Consider the following 25287-nt stretch of genomic DNA (forward strand, 5'->3'; position numbering starts at 1 on the left):
AAAGAGTTATACAAGACTATGACATCAAATTCCTGCCCCTGAACTCTTATCTGATGCCTGGTGGAGAGAAAGTCTTTAGGAAAGATTGTCTGTGGGAGACCTATTTTATTCCCTTTTCTGGCACTAAAATCTACTTCTGGTTTCAGTCAAACTAGCTGAATACTGATGCCTGCACCAGGCCACTTTGCACACATAACCTCTAGGATTACTTTTACTGACTTGTGGGAGGCCATCAGCCTACACTGAGGAATGTTGGCAAAGCATCCCAGGAATTTTGTGATCTATAGTACAGGTGCCCTCCCCCTCTTCTTTCTTCCTCTATTCACTTACTAGATATGTATTAGCAGCCACTAAATGTCATGCACTCTACTGGGGTGTTAGGGTGTGATGAAGACATTACTCTTTTATATAATATCCTCTTTATTTGAACCTGGAGATAGTTCTCTCTAGCACTATTCCAGGAATATCTGTTTCTCTCTTAAGTGATTGCCTGGATTGAGCTGAGAACTTTCTAAATCTTGTAAGCAATCTTCTTTCCTTCTTTGCATTGCTTGGTAGAAGGCTTAAAGCCAATTTGTGGCCCACTGCTGGCATATTAATAGGTCCCTCTAGCCTACTCTCAATCTTCACTACACTTGGGGCCTCCTCTTGAGTCTTCTACCTTCCTATTCCCTGTATCCTGACTTTTTTCACATCTGTATTACATTTTATCTGTGTTAGATGCTTCCATAGAAGTCACTTTAATCTTTTTTGGAATATTTATAAATGAAAAGGGAGAAGAATAGAAACAGTTTTCAGCACCATGGAGAGGTCCCTAGCAAAGTGGGCCAAATCTGGACAACAGAAGTGGACTTGGCTCTGTCTGTGAATGAGAGCCAAGGGGTCATGAAGACGAGCATCTGTCCCCCTGAGCACCAGGGATTATTAATACCCAGTAACTTGCTGTTCATTTTGGAAGCTCTATGTTGATTTAATCTCACCTTTTCACAGAGACATCTGCTATTGGTTCCGCATTTTGTGTTCAATTCAAATCAGAGCCCAAGTTTTGGAATGGACTCTGAGCAATCCTTTAATTTATCCTATTTCGTATGATATACACCTGCTTGCCTCACATTTGGGGACTATGTTATCAGATGATCAATTAATGAACACTTGCTCAAATTTAAATATTAGCTTGGAACTCAAGAAGGCAATTTGGCCCCAACTTGCCTTTCTAAATGTTTTTTCCTATTACTCCCTGAGGCACCAGCCAAACTATTTGGTGTCCTTGGAATATGCCTTGTGATTTCCATCTCTCTATCCTTGTTTCTCTCATTAACTACATCTGGGTTAGGAATAATAGCTTACATTTATTGAGCACTTATCTGCCAGGTGTTTGTAAATCACTCTACTTGTTAACTCATTTAATCCTTGCGTTGATTCTATCAGGGACATGCTATTATTTTTCCCACTTTTACAGATGAGGAAACTAAGGGCAGAGGGGTAAGAGCTAAATTACTTTCATGTCTATATCGCATTTTATCTTTATCTTGCTGTGTTAGATATAGCCATATAAGCCACCTTTAATGCTTTATGGGGTGTTTAAAAATGAAAAATTAAAAGAGCGAAATAAATCCATTTCCAGAAAGAGCTGGAATTTCAACTCACACCACCTTCATCCCCAGCCCAGGCTCTTGGCCACTACAATTTTGGTTCTCAACTCTGTTTGTACCTTAGTATCTCTCATGGAGATTTTAAAAAATACAAATGCCCAGGCCCCACTCTAGCCCAATTAAATAAAAATACCTAGCGATGTGGTCAAGACGTTGATATTTTTAAGAACCTCTCTGGAAGATTCTAAAGTGCAGCTGGATGAATTCATTGTACTCTTAAGTCCTCCTAGCCTGAAGTACCTCCTCTTCCCAGAGGGTAAGACATCATACTCCCAGTTCCTTTCACTTTTTCTGAGCAGAAAAAACTCTTCCCTTGCCATAGTGATCTTGATGCCTTACCAAGAGTTTACCTGAAGAACCTTGTAATCCTGATCTAGATCTTCGGAATATGCAGCACTCAGGGCTTTCCAGTCCTCTGGCTAATTAGATGCTAGGATTTTCCCTGGGATGCACTTCTCTTGCATAATCTGAGTTTTTGCCAGCAAATCTGATATACTTTTGTTTATGGAGCATAGACTCGAATACCAGAACTGACCTGCATCTTTTCTGGCATTTCTTGGGTTTATTCTCACTATTGCTTAGAAACGTAAGTCCAAGTACAAAGAATAGCAGTTATAGTAAAAGCAACTATCTCTAATTCCTTTGTGAGGTAGTAACTCTAAGAAAATCTAATCATGTCATTTGCTGGCACAAAATCCTTTAGTGCCTGACTCTGTCACTTCTGGACAGAGTTCTAATGCATCAACATGGCTACCAGGGTGCTGCATGAGTTCACCCTCATGACCACTCTGATCTTACCTCTTCCAGACCTATCCCATGGTCTCTCTTCTCTCCCCAGGCATACTGAACATCCATCAGATCCTTGAACTCATTGAGCTCTTTCTTGACTCTAGACTTTTATATATACTGCTCCTTTTGCCTTAAACATTTCTATCACATCGTCCTATCTGGATGCTTAGATCTCAGTTTGGATGTTAATTCTGCTGGGAAGCCATGCAGAGCCCTCTTCTACCCTGGGTTAACACCCTAGCCTCTGCTCTCAGATTATCCTGGGCTAATCCTCATCACAGGACAAATCACAGAGCTTTGAAATCACCCCTTCACTGTCATCTCACCTGGACCTCACAGTTATTAAAATAAGGACCATGTCCAATTGCTCCCTCTATCACTGATGCTCAGCATCAAAGAGCTTACATCGGTATTTGTGGACTGAATCTTCTGATTTGGGAATATTCTTGGACCATTTTCTCTACCATTTTTGCTTTAGATAGGAGGTAGCATTAGACATTTTTCTCTTGAATTCTACATATCCTGCAAGATGACATCCTAAAAAATGACAGGTTTTAGACAAACGATTTTAACTCTGAAAGTTATACCAAAATCCTATCTGTCAGTTAGCAGGCTGCAAGGCCATTTGTAGAGTTAACCCATTATTGAGTATATTGAATAATTCCACCTTTGATAAAAAGTTCTGCTTAGATTTCATCTTTATATGTTTTGTCTCCACTTGGAACACTGGGAATAGTCAACAATGGGATATACTCATGCTTGAGGTATTCTTTTTTGTTTGCATTAAAAGGGAATAAAAATATTCTCAGCATATGAACACAAGAAAAGGGGTAAATAATGTCAAGCTCTTTAACGTACTTTCAAACATCCATCTGAGGTGCAGGATCTGATGAGGTTCTACAATGGTATCTGTTAATACACCATTGCTTGTAAGTAGTAGCCAAGAGAATATTTACACTGTCTTCTAATGAGTGTCGCTTTGTAACAAGCTCATAGCTAGAAGAGGTTGCATTTAGACAGAAATAGAGAGGCAAGGGATATATAAATCTTCCACAGAAAAGTTCTTTAATTGCTGTAAAAATGAACTTAGTCTACACCAGCCCCAAGTTACTATAGCACACACCACTAGCAACTCAAAAGTAACACAACATAAAAACTCATTTATTTGTTTTAGGTTATATAAATGTTTAAAAGAGTTAATCACTATGAACAAAACTAAGTTGACAATCATTATCCTCTCTATGAAGTTAAAAAACACTCGGCTTTTGATTGGCTTTACCCAGTACAAGGACTTCATTTTTCCTCTGCTTTTACCAGAAAGAGAAAACGGAACCATCCTACACTGTTGGTGAGAATGTAAACTGCTGCAGCCACTATGGAAATTAGTATGGAGGTTCCTTAAAAATCTGAAAATAGAGTTACCATGTGATCCAGCAATCTCAGAAAAGACAAAAACTTTAGTTTGAAAAGACATATGCACTCCAATGTGCACAGCAGTACTATTTACAATAGCCAAGATATGGAAGCAACCTAAATGTTCATTGACAGATGAATGGATAAAGAAGATGTGGTATAAATGTGTGTGTGTGATGGAATATTACTCAGCCATAAAAAAGAATGAAATAATGCCATTTGCAGCAACGTGGATAGACCCAGAGATTATTATACTAAGTGACATAAGTCAGACAGAGAAAGATAAATATCTTATCACTTATATGTGGAATCTAAAAAAAAAATGACACAAATGAACTTATTTACAAAACATAAATAGACTCACAGATGTAGAAAACAAAATTCCAGTAACCGAAGGGGAAAGAGAGGGTAGGGATAAATTAGGAATTTAGTATTAACAGATACACACTATCATATATAATACAGATAAACAACAAGGACCTACTGTGGAGCACAGGTAACTATATTCAATATCTAATAATAACCTATAACCACATAATTACAACTTCCAGTTCCTGTAGTCATTATTATCATTTTTCTATATATAAGGGCTGCTAGTACAGTAGAGAATTTTTAGAATATACTTGTGGCTTTAGTATACTGTTTCACAACCTCACGTGCTTGAAGACTTTTGAAGGGAGCAGGACCTGGTGACATGAGAAATAATCAATTTTCCATTATTTCCTTCTTCACAAAATAGACTCTCATGATGCCCATATACCCATTTGAATTTTACACACTACCCTAGATTTTAGGGATGGGCTGGTGAGGCATCCTTTGGTATAGGTATAATGGAATCCTTTTTTTTTTTTTTTTCTACACAGAACACAGCATTGTCAATTCATAATGAAATGAACTGCAGTCAAAGAAAATACATGTTAATCAGGAAGAAAATAAACTGACATGAGCCTGTAGTTAACCACCATGTTTAAATACATCTCAACTTATCAGCCCCTTTACCTGGATGCCCTTTCCAGTATAATGAACCTACTATTTCAAATGTTATCTCAAGTCATACAGTAGAATTAAAATGTGGTGACTTAAAATTTCTATCACAAAGTTTTGGTTGTATGACTTGAGGGTGGTAGTGAGCATTCTTTGCAGCAGAGTGAGTGGTTGAGAGTAAGGAGAGAGTGAGACATTCAGGTGACAGCAACCATGTGGGTAACAGTGTGTGTGGAAGGCAGTGATATCAAAAAGGCCATTTGATTTGCTTTGCTTTGGCATTGTCTGAAGTGTTTGCATGGTGGTTTTGAAATCTGTTGTCAGGTACCACCTAGGGAGATTTTTGTCTAACTAGAGGGCTCTCAAGGCTGTCTCCTCACTATCAAATTCCAAGTTGACTTACCATCCAATTTCCCACAGCAGATTCCCGCATCGCTGCCTTCTCTAAGTATGTAATTAGCACATCTCAGTTTCAAGGACTCAATCTGGAACTGAGACACACAGCTCAGTTACAACACTATTGTTTGGCCCCTGCCTATGTTTTCAGCCTCCTCCTTCAGATGATCTCAGTGTTCTTTGAGTCTCAGCCACAATGGTTTTCTCAAGTTCTTGATCAAAACCCAAGACTTTCGCCCATGCTGTTCTCTGCCTGGAATGCTCTTCACCCAAGTCGCTTAAATTATACCTCACATCTCAGATCTCCTGTCACTTCTCAGAAGACAAAGCTTCCCAGCCTCCTCCAGATTCTGTGTTACCCCTTCCTCTTTGAGGACTGAATCCCTTTGCTTCTGAGCGTGTGGTTTCTACTCGAACAGTTTTATGTACGATTAAAGTAAGCTCTGCCTCCCCTGCTGAACTGTAGGCTCCAAGAGAGCAAGGAGCTAACTGTGTTCGTCCTTATGTGACTGAGTGTTTGGCATAATTCCTGGCACACAGTCTATGCTCTGAAAATAACTGTTGAATGAATGGGTGAGTCTTTCTAGCAGAGAAAATCACAAGTCAACAGAAGATTATACTACATTACGGTAAATTATGATAGATATTATCCAGGTGCCTGAGGGATGCAGAGGAGGGTATCTGTTAGTTTTGGCTGCAGTGGTTTGAGGGAGGACCTTTGGAGGTGGTGCTATAAGTTGGGTAGTGAAGTCAGAGTCAGGTGGGGTAGGAAAGGAGTATGGAGGGCAGATTTTAACCAGAGTGATTAATTAGGGTCAAGTTAAGAATCTACACTGTGGCAGTATTAAAATTAGGAAATGGTGTGAAAATGATGGGTTTGAAATATATGGGATGTGAATGATGATGGTGAGTATGTTGCAAGCTGCTTAAGTAAGCCGAGCATGCTTGCATGGTGGTGTTATTCTCCAAGGACAGGAATGCAAGAACTGGCAGGTACTCTGAACCTTTCCTACCCATGGTCCTGATGCTACCTCCTAACCATCATTGCCGGCAGTTCTTCACTTGGGGTCTCAGATCTCTGGCTACCATGTCTTGGAAGAAATGACTTAACTTCTCTAAACCATCAGGCTCCCCCTCTATAAAATGGGGATAAATAATAATAGTACCTATCTAATATGGCTGCTGTTGTTAAAAATCACAAAGTAATACGTGTTAATACACAGGGTCTGGCACTTAGTAAGGACTCTATAATTATATTAAACTGGTACTGTAACTAGAGTCCCATATAGTTGAAAAGACCACTGCCAGCTGGCAGGGACAGACTTAATGCCTCAAGTTTGCAGAGAAAAGAGAATGAGGTGGGTATCCAGAAAGAGCCCAAGAGGAAAGGTGAGTATCGTCTATGAGAAAGAACTATGAGGACACATACGGCCTCGCTCAGTTTTAGCTGCCTTGAGGCCTGGTATCGTGCACTCTCTGCTCTTGGATCCAGTGACCCTGGTATATTCTCACAATAACTTCCCTCTTCACTTGAGCCACTCTTGAGATGGTTTAGGTTTCTTGCACCTTGAAGTGTGTTGGTGACAACAGGCATCCAGCATAAAGCAAAATTAGTGTGTAGGCACCAAAGGAGACGATGAATGACCTTTTCTGAGTTGGCACTAACAAAACTTGAAGAAATGTGACCTCCCTTTGAATGAGTACTGGATAACCACCCAAACATTTTGCCAGCCTAAGTAATGTTAGCTGATACTGGAGGTGGGTCCAGTGATTCTTATCATTAAATTTTTTTTAAAGTGACACAATAATGAAAATACCAAATAGTACCAGGGATTAGAAGTGAAATAGATGGGATGGGGAAGGTGAGACTGTTCTACTGATGCCCTAGCTCAGCTGGAGAACTTGGCTCCCTTGGGTCTTGTGTAGTTCATGTGTGGAATTTCCTTTCTATGTCCACCCTACCAGTTAAGGAGCCCAGGTCCCCTCTTCTCACTTCCTGGGGTTCATAAGTTTCTCTGAGGTCATCTGTGAAGGGTGGGAGGCTAAGGAGGCTGGTGGCTATGACTCCTGTTGGACAGTCAGTGTGCAATAAACTAGCTGCTATTCATGGATGGTCTTCACTGGAAGGCAACCAAAAGGACATGAAGAGTGTGCTGAGCTACTGTGTACAGAGAGAGGAGAGAGGAGAGAGGCTCTTGGCTGGTGGCTGGAGAGCTGGGCCCACAGGTGGTGACACATCTCTCAGGTAGCAGGGCAGATAGCCTTTGCTCCAGTGAATCACAGTTTTCCTACCCATGTGGTCCTTCTTTTCTCCCTCCCTGGACTCACAGCATCCATATTAGTTTGGGGGCAAAAAAAAAAAATAACCTAATCCTTCAATTTTAGATGAGTTTCTGAATGGCCTCTGAATATAAACCTTAAATATTTGGGCCTCTATTTTCCCTGGTTAGTGGGTTTTCTTGTCTTGCTGTTTGGGCCAACAGTAGGCCCTCAAAAATTCAAGGAGCTTGAGAGGATGGAAGAACTTTTTAAAGTGTTATTTTTCAAAGTGTTATTCATCTGCATCAATTTCTACACAGGCCTCAGAAGGGGACGTAAGTTTTACCACCTCCTTAGATGAAGTTATCAGAATCTTCCACAGAGAAATGGACCAATATCCTCAGCAGCTTCCCGTGCTGTTGCAGAAGGACAGGGCTATAGATTTTACTAGAAGGGTGAAATAATTCACAAGCCTTGCTCGTTATTCATATGGACAGCGCATTAATAACACAGAACCCTGAAATCTTGCCTTATCTAGGCTGGAGCCCAGCTAGAGGGCTGAGGAGCTGACTCCTTAGATTTAGAACATCTTCCCCCATTTCTGAAAAAAAAATTGATTAAAAGTGCTCTCGTATCTGACAAAAACAGGTCTTTGAAAACATTAAGCTTTTTGGAGATAAATGGAAACCAATGACTTTGGAGTTATGTTAGGGAAAATTTCCTGTTGATGATTTTGGAATTCTGTGTAACAAAGTAAATTCCTACTAGATAATCGACAAAGATTTGGGATGTGCTGCACTATAATCACACACACACACACACACACACACACACACAACATACATACCATGAGATGTTTGTGCAGAGAGTTTTTTATTTCTCGAGTGACTATGTAGATGGGCTTTGCAATGGGACTTCCTATATTTAGGTCTAAGTATATGCACTAAATAAATGCACTTTCATGTTTAGTTTTCCCACTGGAAAGGACATCAAAATTCTTAGACATTTTCTTAGGTGATGTCTAGATCCATGAGCCCAATCACGCTGAGGAAATGCAGTGAATTATACGTACAAGAACTGAGGCTAAATAAAGTCACTGTACAGACTTACAATGTATGTGATTTGTACTATGTTCCACAAACATTCAGACTCATCACAAAATTTCCTATTTATCTTCTCCCCTTTCAGTGAACCAAATAAAGAAAGGTGGCTAACTAATTGAGTTTGCAAGCCGTTTATCACTGAGTATGATTTATATGTAATTTTTCTCCCCTCCCTCCTTAATGCTGGGTATTACCAAACGTTTCATCTCTGCACATATTTGACTGATGAAACATTATACTTCAGGGTTTAATTTACATTTCTTCACTTGAGTGATGTTGAGCGTTTTTTTCCATGTTTACCAGCCATTCTTTCATTGAAAGAGTGAAGTGTTCAAGATATTTCCTAATGCTAAAAAATATACCATTTTTTAATAATTTTTTAATAATATGACATCATTTGGATTTACTGAGTTTTATGTGTGTGTATCCAGAGGCTGGCATGTGCATAAATATCATCTGTATGGATGCACAGAAATCTAGTAATGATGGTTCCCCTCTGGCAATTAAGATGTGAGAAGACCAGTGGGAAAGAGGAGGAGAAGGAGGATTACCCTTATTTTTATCCTTTCTTTGCTGTTTTTGTGTATATATATATATATATATATATATACACACATACATAAATATATATATATATATATATATATATATATATATATATATATATATTTCCATTTACACCAGGTTATTACTTTTATATCAAAGAGGAGACTTTTTCCCAACAAATTAATGTCCTTATTAACTTGAGAATAGTAGGAAAATGACTCTGTGAACTAGGAACCATACATTCCACTGTCTTCAGGGATCAGGCATTATTGTGCCAGAGCCAAGTGTGTAATAGGGAGTGGTGAGGCCTGCAGGAAACTGGATTGTCCCATCTAAGAGCACGCAAGGTCAAATTTTCCATTACTCTGCCTAAGGAACAAGCCTGAGGTTAGTTTCTGCCAGTGGGATATCAGTTGGAACCTACTGCTTTAAGCTAACAACAACAAAAAAGTAATGTCCACTTTTGGAATTATGCGAATATCTCAAGCTGAATTCCCATTCTCTTCATTACAACAAGGAACAGAGAGACTTTCTATTAGATAGTCTAAAAAGCCTCCTCAGTTCTTATATATCCTTCCCCTCCTTCCATCTCCTAATTCAGACTTGGATCCCTTACATACCTGGGTGAGAAGAGGTACCAAGCAGGGGAGCAAAAGAGAATTTATATATAATTCAGAAATTATGCCTGGAAATGCCATGATCTCATTAATGATGCTATAGAAGATCCTCTTCTAATAGGAACAACAGAATCTCCTTTCAGCAATGCCTATCGATGAAACCAGCTGAAATCAGTATTCTGTCCACTGAACAAGCTAGAGTTTGCCTTGAAATAACAAGGCAAGTTTCAGAGATAGTCATGAAGGGACCAGAGACAGCTACTGTGGCATGTGGCCCTGAGCCACCACAGCAGTTCATTATCTTGGTATTTCATTGCCTGCGGATGACAAGTAACAAATGGTAGAACCAAAGTAGGTCATCTTCCCTGTCCCCTAAAACATTTAATAACTGTGAATAAAAATAAGGGCTTAAGCTTTTTCATACTGCATTTCTCTGGGAGGTCTCTAGATGATTTCCAAACTGCAGCTGAGCTTGACACATCACTGAGATACTATAAATCACATTACTACCAGGACCCATTGTGCAGTTTTTGGTCAGCCAGTCTTAAGAAAAAGACTGAGCTATGGGCAGAGGAATCATAAGCTAGATTCAGAAGACTTAAAAAAATATTTCTGGAAATAAAAACAAAGTCCATATGGTCTAATACCAGCATGGCCCAAAGTCCATTTCATGGAACATGGGGTCTGCAGGATATAAATAAGTGTTAAGTATGCAAAGGTTCTCTGGTCCAAAAGGTTGTGAAATACTGCTCTGAAGTTCTACAAGTTCCTTGTCTGCAGCACTTCTCAGAGTCTTAAATATGCTATCATGTTTTAGAAGGCTAAGAAGAAGGCATTTATACGCAGTGTTTCTCATATGTATTTCATGCTAGTCTACAGAAAACTCTTGCTGACTTTCAAATTCCCTTCAGTTCTCAACCCTTTTTCTCCATCATGGCTGTCTCTAGGGAATACAATGGTCTGCAGTCAAGAAAATTTTATTATGTATTTTCCAAAGCAGCAATCTTTAGAGGCAATCTTTGTAGGGATTCTGATACTAGAATCTCATACAATGTCACTTGAAAAAAATTGAAGTCTCAACCTACCAAATACATTTTATTTTGTTAAAATTAGTTATACACTATGCGACTGAATATAAACAAGTTGTTTGGAAAAAATGAATGAAGTCATTTTATGGATGGGTGTTTTAATATTCCTTCTAAGCATCCATTGTCTTATCTCTCTCTGTTATCCTTTTCTCTCTGATTTCTTGTTCTCATGCCCCTCTTTGTACATTCCTCCATCTCACTGACTACAGGTCTTCTTCCCTATAATTCTGTCTGCCTTCCTGGGTCTACATCTTTGTGTATTTTTCCTGCTGTCTCTTTCACTCTTATCTTGGAAGCTAAGTATGATAAATGAGAAGCAAAGTATCCTGATATATTGTGGGTTTTTTCTTCACATAAATATCCAGAAGCATGATGACTTTTTCATTATATTCAAGGTATACTTATGGTTAAAGACAAAATAATCTGGAATTTCCATAGCTGTGAAGGTAAGAAAGTTTTGTGATATAAGCTGATCTCTTTTTGTTGCTCCCTCTGGCTGGCAATCCAGCGTAAGAAGACAAGAATACCAGGTAAAATTTGCTGGTAATCAGAGTCATTGAAATGGTCACAGTTTACACTGAATAATACTACAGAGCTACAGTAATCAAAACAGCATGGTATTGGTATAAAAACAGACATATGGATCAATGGAACAAAATAGACAGCCCAGAAATAAACCTACAGATTTATGGTCAATTAATCTTTGACAAAGGAGGCAAGAATATACAATGGAGGAAAGACAGTCTCTTCAGCAAATGGTGTTGGGAAAACTGGATAGCAGCATGTAACTCAATTAAGTAAGAACACTCCCTCACTCCATACACAAAAATAAACTCAAAATGGCTTAAAGACTTAAACATAAGACAAGACACAATAAACTTTCCTAGAAGAAAGCATAAGCTAAACATTCTCTGACATAAATTTTAGCAATTTCTCCTAGGGCAGTCCACCCAGGCAATGGAAATAAAAGCAAAAATTAACAAATGGGATCTAATTAAACTTATAAGCTTTTGCACAGCAAGGGAAACCATAAGCAAAACAAAACAACAACCTAGGGAATGGGAAAATATTTGCAAATGATGTGACTGACAAAGGATTAATTTCCAAAATATATAAACATCTCATACAACTTAATAACAACAACAACAAAGACAAACAAACAAACAACCCAATCCAAAAATAGGCAGAAGACCTAAATGAGCAATTCTCCAATGAAGACATACAAATGGCCAATAGGCACATGAAAAGATGCTCAATATCACTAATTATCAGAGAAATGCAAATCAAAACTACAATGAGGTATCACCTCACAGCAGTCAGAATGGCCATCATTCAAAAGTTCACAAATGACAAATGCTGGAGAGGCTGTGGAGAAAGGGAAACCCTCCTACACTACTGATGGGAATGTAGTTTGATACAGCCATTATGGAAAACAGTATAGAGATTCATCAAAAAACTAAAAATAGACTTACCATATGATCCAGCAATCCCACATCTGGGTATATACCTAATTTGAAAAGATATGTGCACCCCAATGTTCATAGCAGCTGTATATACAATAGCCAAGACATGGAAACAATCTAAATGTCCATCAAAATATGACTGGATAAAGAAGTTGTGAGATATATATAATATATATATAATGGAATATTAGTCAGTCATAAAAATAATCAAATAATGCCATTTGCAGCAACATGGATGGCCCTAGAGCTCATCATTCTAAGCGAAGTAAACCAGAAAGAGAAAGGAAAATACTGTATGATATCACTCATATGTGGAATCTAAAGGAAGAAAAGAGGACACTAATGAACTCACCTACAAAACAGAAACAGAGTTGCAGACATAGTAAACAATCTTATGGTTACTAGGGGGAAGCGGGTAGGAAGGGCTAAATTTGGGACTTTGAGATTTGCAAATGTTAGCCACTATAAGTAAAAACAGATTTAAAAAACCAAATCTCTTCTGTATAGCACAGGGAACTATATAAAATACCTTGTAATAACCTTTAATGAAGAATATGAAAATGAATATATGTATGTATATGCATGACTGGGACAGTGTGCTGTACACTAGAAATTGACACATTCTGACTATATTTCAGTTTAAAAAACCAAAACCAAAAAAACAAAAATGCTTCTAATTACTCAGTGACAATGACCTCAGGAAGGGCAATCAATCAACCATCTCTAAAACACAGAAAGGGATGGGGCAGGTATTGCCCAAAGTAATGGCTGGGCTTTGTTTCTCTTCTCACCCAGATATTTTGGCACCTTGTAAGTAAGCCTTTGGAATATGACATGAGTTTACGTTAGACCCTGATTTGCCCCCACTTGATAAATGGAGTCCCTGGAGTCAGACAGCCCAGTGAGATCTTCCAGCTCTGCTCAAACCGGCTATAAGATTTTGAGCAAGTCACCAAGTCTTACCCTCAGCTTCCTGGAAAGTAAAGTGGGAAAAATAGAAGGCTACACCCTGTGGGGCTGGAATTAGAAGTAAATGAATAAACAAGACTTGAAGGACTTGGAAAAATGGTACATGGTAAGCCCTTGAGAAAATGTTACCCATTATTTTTATTACTATTATGGTAACTGTTTATAATTATATTCCATTATTTTTAAAACTTTGAGGTTGGTACCCTTTTTATGCCATCATAGATCAATTAGAATAATGAAAACATTACTTCACAAGCCCCCTAGAAATTTATTTTTGTTTGTTTTACATCATCTGCTTGGAAAAAAATTCTTCCCTTAAATAAATAATTATGTTTGAGAGTCATCATCGTCTTGTTTACGAGTCTTTGCATTTTAAATCTAGTCCCTGGAAAGTAACTGGAGATTACAGAAAAACTGTACATTAAATTTTCAGTTGGTCTCAACCAAAGATATTGAGTAAGGTGCCCCCCCACTATGTATTTTGAGTTATAGAATAAATAATAAAAGATGACATGGTGAGAATGAGGGTCTAACAACCCATATTCCCTCAGAATAGTGCTAGGCACACATCCAAGGATATAACGCTTTTTAAAATATTTAGAAATGACTGTGCCAAAATTTAAGGTGTCGAGTGTGTATTTTTGGTATTTTCAGTTATTATGTAGTAGAATATCACTTTTAAACTAAAAGTCCACTACTTAAAATTTTCTCCAAATATCACCTATTATACCTTTGAATACATTGTTGCTAGGATTATACTTCAAAATTTATGTCCCACTTAAAATAATCTCATCTCAGGTTTTGAATCTTAAAACAATCCACTATAAGGGTTTTTTTTTAAATCAGAGCTGTTTCTCTCTTTTTGGAAACACCATAAAAAGCAACTGAACTGCAATTTCAGAGGAAAGCAAATAACAGCAATTGGAACACTCACCATGGGAAATGCACTATGTAGGCCAGAACATGTTTAGGACAAATGTGGTGTATGGATTGTCCGCTGCTGTCATGGAGAGAAACTGGTTCCTACCCATTTTTAAGATGAGAAAGGGAAATGCATGAAACATCATAAATGTGCCAAAGTGAGGGGCTAATTCGGTAAATGGTGGTGTATCCACCCTTGAAGTCTTATATAGCTGTTAAAAATAATGTTTTTAAGAGTACTAAGTTGGAAAATGTTCATCATATATTAAATGAAACAAGCTGTTGAGAAAAGGAAACTGTAACATTTGAGTTCAACAGAACCACCTACTATGTGAGCTTCTCTTCAATGATGGGTTAAACCCTGAAGGACATGTACATGCCTTCTTACAAAGCAATGATAATCTCTGAGCAGTAATATCATGGGTGATTTTCATGTATGGATTTTTTCTGTGTTTTTCAAAATTCTGATAATGAGCACACATTGCTGAAGGTGACTTAGGATCTTTAGTGATATCCAGGGGAATTGGTTCGAAGAAATTCCAAGAAAAGATGGTGGCTAAAATGCCAATGTGTTAAGTTAACGTGAAACAAAACTTCATAAAATAATGTCTGCTTCTAAACATCACCCACGCTTCTTAGTATGATAGGAAATTGATACTGTGGGTTAGTGAATACTTGATGGGAACCACACATTATACAAAGCACATTGTACAGATAATTTTCCTTAGTCCTCACCACAACGTTATGAAGCAGAAACAATTATCCCCATTTTACAGATGAAGAAACAGGTTAGGAAACAAATGTGACTTGCCCAAGGTCACTCTATTAGTAACTGCTACAGCTGAGGTTCCACTCTTATCTAATTTCACAGTTCGTGATCTTCGTAACTACACTGGAATTAAGTCATATACCCACTTCATATTTAATTTGCATTCAGAGATCTAGACCATAAAAACAATTTTGATCAAAGCCCACATATGCCAATGGATTCAAAGATCCTGGAAGAGTGGGATGCTATGGAAATGACAAACTGCTTGAGGCCACAGAATACTCTACACTGTATAGATTTTTGCTTGGAAGATAGAGATTAACAGCTCTCTTGCCTACACTCACCACATTAAAGGGCTCAGAGTTTCCAAAGTCAAACTTGTTCTGAGAGACAAAATGTTACCAACATGTGGCTTAACTTTCCAGAGAAACTTAGAGCCAGATGCCACTTCCCCCTCCGCCAGCAAAGACAGTGCAGCCCTTTTTGTGTCTTGCAGCCAAATCCTGAAGGCAATTCTATTTCTAGATCATTAGTGATAAAAATGAGCTGGAAGCAAAATGGGGATTTAGAGTTAACAGAAACAATGCCTTCTTTGGCAGAGAAGAGGAGAAATCATCATGGTTTTATAATGTTTATTGGCTTTTAGGGCCAAGAACGTCCTCCTGTCAGAGGATGAAATGACTTTTCTAGTGCAGCTGCCTGGCTTCCCTGCAGTGGAGGTGCCTCAGTGTGCTGACTGGGATCTAGAACACTAAATAACTATTGTGCAAGTTTCTGAACCTCGGCTCCCCAACTGACATCAAGGGCTGGGTGATGCTTTATTGTAGGAGATGTCCTGTGCATTATAGGATGTTGGGCAGCTTGCCTGGCTTCTAAACGCCAGATGCCAGTAGCATCCCTCTAGTTTTAACCAGTGTCTAGACCAAAACTGGTCTCCGGACATTGCCAAATGACCTCTGAGAACTTCCCTGATTAAGAACTGCTGGTCACAGTGTATCCTTAAATCTGGCTTTTTCAGCTTTTTTTTTTTTTTTTTTTTTTTTTTTTAAGCTTGATCTTCCCAGAGTTTGTCATATGTCACTCTGGCTGTAGTTAATTGGGCAAAGATTGACATGTGACCCAAGCTGAGTCAATCCTATTTAATCTTTTTGGAAAAGGCACTTAAGACACAGGAAGTGAGTCAAATATACTTTGGCAATACCCTGGTGCTGAGTGAGATCAGAGTTGGTACCACTGAGATAAAAGCTTCACACCAACCCCTAAGGTGTGGGGGAATAAAAGCTAAGATCCTTGAAGAGGGAACCAGTCCACACAGAGGAGAATGAGGGAAACCAAGATCAGCAACAAAGAAAACAAGATGACAGCTACCTGAACAATGTATGAGGTTTGGATAGATTTCTTATAATTGGGTTCCCTAGGATTCTTCTATTTTCTTTAAAAAATATAACTTTCTCCTTTCTTGGTACAGCTTGAATGGGCTTCCCTTCTAATCACCTAATAATGTATAGTGAAAACACATAACATGAGCTGATCTAGGAGGTACCCTTCCCCACCTATAGCTAGAAGTGTAACAGTGGACCCTAAGGCAAGAGACTTAGCTTCTAATTCCTGCTGTGACCTGAACGAGAGACGCTGCTTCTGAATTCTGATTCTCTTACTGAAGAATTTGAAGATCAACTCGTGTTTGGCTCTAAAATTATGAAAGATAAAGATGGGGAGAGATACTTGTGATCTCCTTAAAACTTGGACTCTGTTTGACAGGACATATAAATTGTCTTAAAGATGGTGGTCAAGACTCAGTATTAGAATCAGTTACTTTCATCTCAAGAATTAGTAGAGCTATAACTGACCAGTCAGGGGACCAATGGAACATTTCTTTACTCTCCTAAGCCTCAGTTTCTTCATGTTTAAAATAGGAGAGAAAAATGTATCTGCCCCAATGATCTTTGTCTCCAGGTCTTTAAGACTTTGTCCTCTGCCCCCATGCTGGAGAGATACGGCTACCTTGTATAAACAGTAGGATATTGTGAAAATAGTGAAGAGTAACTTCTGAGGTTATGTCATAAAAGATTAGATCACTGTGGCATCTATTCTGTTCTTTCGGATCACTCGCTCTGGGGGAAGCCAGCTGCCATCTTGTGAGGACACCAAGCTCCTTTGGAGAGCTCCATGCACCAGGGAACTAAGGCCACTTGCCAACAGCTATGTGAGGGAACCATCTCAACACCATCCTCCAGCATCAGTCAAGCCTTCAGAACTTGACTGCAAACACAGAAGGAACCCTGAGCCAGAACCACCCAGCTAAGTTGAATCCTTGACTCACAGAAACTATGACACAATGTTTGCTCTTTAAAGCAGCTAATTTGGGGGGAGAGGGGTGTAAATTGTTATACAGCCATAGATAACTAAGATGGTATTGTGAGGATGAGTAAATAAAACAGTACATGAGAAATGTTTAGGACAGGGTTTGGCACATGGTGAACCCTCAGGGCACTTCTATCTGTTCATGAATGTATGGGAAGTATACAGAGCAGTGCCAGGCATAGAGTAAATGCTCATTAAATATGTGTCAAATGAATGTTAGATATTATTACCTTTACTACCATTATCATCACCATTACATAGAACCTCAATCCAAAGTCAATTCCCAAATGAACTGGACCCTCAAATTTACTGACTTGAAAAAATTCCTTTGCATTATCTTCTCAGTACAGCTCTTTGAACAAGCCAATTCCAGAGAAACAAGAATTCAACCTCTGTGCCGACGGCCTGCACTTGTATAACATTCCAGCCCTTTGGGTGCACTTCCTTCATTATCCTGAACCATATTCAGATGAAACAGAACATATGTGTTATGCATGGTGAAGATGTAGGCGAACACCGAGAGAGACACGTGAAACCAGCTACTTACCATCGACGCAGGAAGGTCGGTTTCTTGTCGTTCCAGCCACTTTACCAGGTAGACAGGAACACTTTACTGTTTGTGACCGCTCCTCAATGCGGTTCTTATTACAACATCTGTGTGCGGCTATCACTTCACACGTCCCTCCTTCTGGCAAGAGAGAGAGAATCAGGACATTGATTAGAAATACTTTAGGGGCCATTCAGGCCTGTCAGGGTATGTGTAGAGGGGTTGGAGAAAGTGAGGGAATAGTTTCCAGGAAGCACAATTACCATGGGATTCTCTCCCACTCTGCCTCAGTGTAACATATAGATACATGCGTACATACACATGTATACAAGATTATATACAAGATACGTGTAATCTCAGAGAAGATAGGCATTACAACATTACACTTTAAAGACAACAGAGAGCACCAACAAATAGCCATCAAGAGATGACACTTCCAGGCTGTGTGTACTGAGAGGCAGTGGAGCAGAGAATGCCTAGAGCTAACACAAATAAAGATGCTATCAGATTTAAATGTGTTATATTTTGGGGGCTCACCCCTGCATTATCTTTGCATTTAGAATTCTCTGAGCTCCTGCTAATGACAAGCAACTGACATGCCAGTGATACAGAACCTACGGTGGCAAGAAAACTGCCCAGAAATGAGCTCTCGCTCCCAGTGACTGCTCATTGTCAAGGGGGTTGAATAGAAGATCTAGTTGGGGAGTCATTTCCCCAATCCTGATCTCATCCAAAAGTGTTGGAAAGAATCACTGGAGAAAATCAGTAAGTGCTTTAAATGGAATCTCAAATTACAGACCGAGGCACATGGCTTCACCTAATTGTTACAGGTCAGCTATGCATCCATCAGCATTTACTGGCAACCCAGTGATGCCACTCTCTGCTAGGCTCTTAGCAGCTGCTTTGCTTGACCTGTCTAAAGGCTGGTGAGATTCACATGCAGCTTCTCAACCTGCAGGGCAGCAGGTAAGCCAGTTCTCCAGGGACACTAGATACTCCAAGTGATCCGAAATCAGGAATTGACTTTTTCAACATCAAGTTTGGATTCAGGAAGAATGTTTTCCATTTGACAAGAATGCACCCATAACATTTAGGATTCCTGGCATTAAGGATTCAGTTGACAGTGATTCCTCAAGCATTTGTTAAGTAACTACTGTCTACAAGTTACTGGGTTATAAACTATGAGGGATGTGTCTCCAGCCTGTACATGGTGGGCCCTTAGGAAACACTGGAAAAAAGAAGAGGAAGAAGAGAAGAGAGGAGGGAAAGAAGAAACTTAACACAACTCCATCCTGTCCTGAGACCTTAAAGTGCAAAACAGTGGTTTTCAACTCAAGGGCGGTGTATGGGGTAATTTTGCTATTCACCTTCCCCACCAAAGAGATGTGGCAAAGTCTGAAGATGTTTTTAATTGTCATTACTGGTGGAGAATGGGAGCTAATGGCATCTTGTGGGTGGAGGTCAGGGATGCCTCTAAACATCCCAAAATGCACAGGACAGCCCCCACCCCCAATAAAGAATTATCTGGCCCAAAATGTCAACAGTATTGAAAAGCCCTGGTTTAATATGAAGGGAACACTCACAAGATCTGACTTAAGGCAGACTAATTTTGCCTCCCTTAGCAGGAGGAAAGAACTTCGGGCTTTGAAATCAGCCTGTTTAGTCTGAATCTCAGCTCTGCCCCTTACAATCTAAGTGCCTCAGTTTCCTTATTTATAAAATGGAAATAATAATAACCCTGCCTCATAGGGTTGTGTGAGTATAAACCAAGATAACGTGTACAGAGGTTAGCCCTGAGCCTGACACAGAGGCCGTATCTTCTCCCAATAATGGTAATATCCAGGTACATGAATGTTATATTTCTCTGGGGATGCCATCCCACTTTATGCCCCATAATCTCTGCAAATAGGATTTCTCCAATGTCCCATCCCTCCAGCCACCACCCACAACTCTAATGCATTTACTCAGTTAACTCTCCTTTCAAGTGATTGCAAAGGTCAGTTTCTTAAAGGATATCTCCTCACTTCCACCACTGTTCATTTTGAGCATGCTACACACTTCCTCACACAACTGTGACCACATGTCTGTGACCCTAGGCCAACTGTAAGTTTAGTCAAGGTCAAGGTTGTTGCTTGTCTCCTCACAGCCCTGTCGTCAATAACTGGTATGGAACTATAAACTACTGATGAAGGAAATTAAAGAAGACTTTAAAAAATGGAAAGATAGCCCATACTCTTGGATTGAAGAATCAATTTTGTTAAAATGGTCACACTGCCCAAGGCAATCTACAGATTTAATGCAATCCCTATCCAGTTACCCAGGACATATTTCACAAAACTAGAACAAATCATAATAAAATTTATATGGAACCATCAAAGACCTAGAATTGCCAAAAGCATTACTGAAGAGAAAGAAAGAGGCTGTAGGAATAACTCTCCCAGACTTCAGACAATACTCTAGAGCTACAGTCATCAAGACAGCATGGTATTGGTACAAAAACAGACATACAGACCAATGGAACAGAATAGAGAGCCCAGAAATGAACCCACAAACTTTTGATCAACTAATCTTCAACAAAGGAGGCAAGAATATACAATGGAATAAAGACAGTCTCTTCAGCAAATGGTGTTGGGAAAACTGGACAGCAGCATGTAAAGCAATGAAGCTAGAACACTCCCTTACACCATACACAAAAATAAACTCAAAATGGATCAAAGACTTAAACATAAGACAAGATACAATAAACCTCCTAGAATAAAATATAGGCAAAACATTATCTGACATACATCTCAGAAATGTTCTCCTAGAACAGTTTACTCAAGGAATAGAAATAAAAGCAAGAATAAACAAATAGGACCTAATGAAACTTACAAGCTTCTGCACAGCAAAGGAAACCATAAGTAAAACAAAAAGACAACCTATGGAATGGGAGAAAATTTTTGCAAATGAAACCAACAAAGGCTTGATCTCCAGAATATATAAGTAGCTCATACGACTTAGTAAGAAACAGCCAAACAACCCAATCCAAAAATGGGCAAAGGACCTAAACAAGCAATTCTCCAAGGAAGACATACAAATGATTAATAGGCACATGAAAAAATGCTCAATATCACTAATTATCAGAGAAATGCAAATCAAAACTACAATGAGGTATCACCTCACACCAGTCAGAATGGCCATCATTCAAAAATCCACAAATGACAAATGCTGGAGAGGCTGTGGAGAAAGGGGAACCCTCCTACACTGCTGGTGGGAATGCAGTTTGGTGCAGCCACTGTGGAAAACAGTATGGAGATTCCTCAAAAGACTAGGAATAGACTTACCGTATGACCCAGGAATCCCACTCCTGAGCATATATCCAGAAGGAACCCTACTTCAGGATGACACCTGCACCCCAATGTTCATAGCAGCACTATTTACGATAGCCAAGACATGGAGACAGCCTAAATGTCCATCGAAATATAACTGGATAAAGAAGATGTAGTATATTTATACAATGGAATACTACTCAGCCACAAAAACCGACAACATAATGCCATTTGCAGCAACATGGATGCTCCTGGAGAATGTCACTCTAAGTGAAGTAAGCCACAAAGAGAAAGAAAACTACCATATGAGATCGCTCATATGTGGAATCTAAAAACAAAAACAAAAACAAACAAAGCATAAATACAAAACAGAAACAGACTCATAGACATAGAATACAAACTTGTGGTTGCCAAGGGGGCGGAGGGTGGGAAGGGACAGACGGGATTTCAAAATTGTAGAATAGATAAACAAGATTATACTGTATAGCACAGGGAAATAGACACAAGAACTTATGGTAGCTCACAGAGAAAAAAATTTGACAATGTACATATATATGTTCATGTATAACTGAAAAATTGTGCTCTACACTGGAATTTGACACAACATTGTAAAATGATTATAAATCAATTAAAAATGTTTAAAAAAAGAAAAGAAAAAAAAACTTGTGTGGGTACTCCGTAACTGTTGTCTGAATGAATAAGTCGATTAACGAAAATTAACACCATAATGTTAAGTATCAAGGTCTTTGGACACTGAAGGACGGGAAGACCCATTTGATTTTTGAAGAATTAAGAAGGCTTCTTAAATTAGGAGTTGAAAGGTAGGGCTTCAACAGGGGACGATAAAGGGGGAGCATTTCACTAATGTGAGAAGCTGGTGCATTATTTTAAAACAATCTTTAAATTGTGGAACAGTTTTGGATTTATAGACATATTGGGAAGATAGTACTGGGAGCTTCCATACATGCCACACCTTATTACATATTTCCTATTTTTATTCCATTAATATTACTATGCTACATATGTTACTGTTAATGAACAGCTAGTGATACATTATTATTAACTACAGTCTAGGCTTCATTCCAATTTCCTTCACTTTTACATGATGTCCTTTACCGTTCCAGGACCCATTCAGGACACCACACTAATTGTAGTCATCTTATTTCTTTAGGCTCCTCTTAGCCATGACAGTTTCTCAGACATTTCTTCTTTTTTTGATAGCCTTGACAGTTTTGAGCAGTGTTGGTGAAGCATTTTATAAAATTTCCCTTGAATGGGCTTTATCTGATGGTTTTCTCATGAATAGACTCCAGTTATGTGCTTTTGGAGGAAGACCACAGAGGTAAAGTACCATTCTCTTCCCGTCATATCAAGGGTACGTATTATCAACATAACATCATTCTTGATGTTGACCTTGATGACTTGGCCAAGGTAGTGCTTGCCAGATTTCTCCATCATTAAGTTTCCCTCCTTCCCCACTCTCCATACTGTCCTCTTTGGAAGGAGGTCACTGTGGGTAGCCCAGCCTTAGAGAATAGAGAGATAGGCTCCACCTCCACCTCCTTCCATGAGGTTGTAGTATCCACTACCATGATTGGGAATTCTTCTGCATGGCAGCTGGTCTTTTTTCTCCCACTCATTTATTTATTCAATCATTTACATCAGTATGAGTTCATGGCTCATTGATATTTATTTAGACTTTGGGTCATAATCAAATACTATGTTTTGTGTTGTGTTGCTCAAAATCGTCCACCTTTGGCCATTATTCCAGTTGGTTTCTGTGTCTTCTTCTTTCTTTCTTTTTTTTTTTTTTTTTTTTTTAGCACTTCCTTACTTTCTGATCCTATGAGGTCCTCTTGGCAAATCTTGTATATTTCTTGCCCCAGTCCTAGAACCAGCCGTTTCTCTAAGGAGCCAGTCATGGCACTTTAAAGAATACATTAGAATAGATGGAACTGAGGACCTGACATGGATTAAATGGAAGAGGGCTTCCTTCTCCAGGGAGAGAACCCAGTCTCTGGCAGTGGGGACTATGAAGTTAAGGGCTGATGTGATCTGGATATTGCTCTAGAGTGACAAACATGGCTGCTGTGTTTAGGAGGGTGAAGCAGAAGAAACAAAGGGCCACTGCACAATTCTCAGCAGGAAGGAAGCAGGCTTGAACCTGGGTCACAGGAAGAGTATCTCCCTCTCACCACCTGCCCATCACTGGGCTGACAGTTAATGGAACAGCAGGGCTAACCACACATTCACTCTTTAACCCAGACACCGGCAATCATGTTGCTTTAGCTTCTAATTGTCAGCTACAAGTGCCCCCAGTCAAGTCAGTAATAGCTAGTTCTATACTTCATGAAAATACCACCAATTTTAAAGTCACCACTTCGCTTCAATACAAGACTGGAGCAACGTTTATGATTGAAAATGCACAAGGCATACGAACACTCCCAGGATGTAACTTGAATCTCATCTGATTTACAGTCAAGCCAACAGACACGGTGACAGACACACCAGATCATCTGAGTTATTGACTGAGTTGAATAATACAGACAACGAAGTGGCCACCGGAGGCCCATAGCCAGTTTCTCACCGCCCTGGTGTGATGACGAGTCAGCAGAACTGTGTCATCTCAGTGCTCCTTGCCATGTAGTGAGCTCCGACTTGGAAGCTGTACTTGGCCCCTTGCCTCCATTAATTATGAACCTCCCCAGAACTGTACAAGGTGTTATCCCTATTCTACAGATAAAAAGGAGGTGGAAAAACTTGCCCAGAATCACACAGGTGTGACCCAGTTCTGTTGGACTCCAAACTCATACTTTTTTGTATCTTATCACAAGTAGTCGTTCTTTGTTGATGAAAAACTTGCAAAAGGAGATCTGACACTTTGCCTAGGATAGGTAAAAGGTTGAGTGTTCAACCTGCCCCTCTTCCCCACACAGTGTTTCTGACCTCACTTGCTTCCCCCCTTCTCTCTTTCCCTCTGCTACAGGGACACTGGTCTCCTTGCAGGCTATTGCCTGAACATGGCAGGCATGATCCCTCTTGAAGGATGCTCTAAACCAGTGAGGTGACGTTCTAAATAATAGCCTCATCTGGTCTTGACAGGTTGAACTATGTAGCCCCTAGGATACTCTTCTAGTGGATCTCTGGCTCCCTCTAGCCTTTTCCACCTGTTCTCCGAAATGTCATTTCATCAGAGACACATTTGACCACCCTACTGAAATCGTAATTCCCTTAGCCAGAACCCAGGATCTCGCTTTGTTCTGTGCCATCCCCACCCTGTCACCAGGATACCTGAAACTTTCAATTATAGTATATAATCTATTATTATACTCATTGTGTGTTCCCCACTGCAATGTAATTTCCCCAATGACAAGGATTCTTACTGTTTTCCTTATTACACATTATCTGGCATATTGTTATTAGGATTTCAAAAGTACTTTTAATATGTGTTTCATTTAATCTGCAAAATTGTTCAAAGATAGCAATAGGACTATCAGTGAGCAGGCAGGCTTAAAGCAGCCAAATGACAAAGACACCAAACTAATGGTGTTAATAACAGTGTTCTAGGAATTAACCATTTATTGACTATTTACCATGTCACTGACATCATGGTAGATGCTGTATAAACCTTCCATTTATTTTATGCTCACAAAAGCCCAATGAGATTATGATTACCTTCATTTTACAGAGGAGGCAATTGAGATTAAGAGCAGCTTAAACATCTGCCCACATTTTACTTAGAAAGTACTTGGTACCATCTGGACCAGAACCCAGATCCTCTGACCCCATGTATGTGTTCTGTCCCCAGTCCCATCCTGGCACACACACTGCCATTTCTCTGAAAAGAGCTCAGTGACTGCAAATTGACAAGCGCTCCATTTTCATTAAAACCTTGTATATAAAGTCAATGACCCCAGACCACATCTTCCGCAGGGTCATGGATGATGGATCTGCACACTGGAAGCCAGAGACGCCTTGCTCTAAATAACAAGCTCATCTGGTCTTGACAAGTTGAACTATGGCTTCAATTACACCTGCTGCTCAGGTACCCCCACGTGGAGACCAGAACCAGGTCTCAGAGGACCAGAGGTCCCTGCCA

General features: G+C 39.4%; 1 protein-coding gene across 7 annotated transcripts in view; it reads right to left on the minus strand.

The window, feature by feature from the left end:
• The window catches only part of TAFA1 (TAFA chemokine like family member 1), a 684082-nt gene that overhangs the window by 84306 nt on the left and 574489 nt on the right, over positions 1-25287 (minus strand). For 6 of the 7 annotated variants that reach the window (XM_032458118.1, XM_032458117.1, XM_032458115.1 and 3 more), the window contains one exon: positions 17881-18021. In XM_032458118.1, coding sequence (XP_032314009.1) covers positions 17881-18021 — 141 coding nt within the window. The remainder of the gene's footprint in view (positions 1-17880; positions 18022-25287) is intronic. The other variant, XM_032458120.1, reaches the window with a different exon arrangement.

This window comes from Camelus ferus, chromosome 17 (assembly GCF_009834535.1).
Source record: "Camelus ferus isolate YT-003-E chromosome 17, BCGSAC_Cfer_1.0, whole genome shotgun sequence".
Taxonomy (NCBI): domain Eukaryota; kingdom Metazoa; phylum Chordata; class Mammalia; order Artiodactyla; family Camelidae; genus Camelus; species Camelus ferus.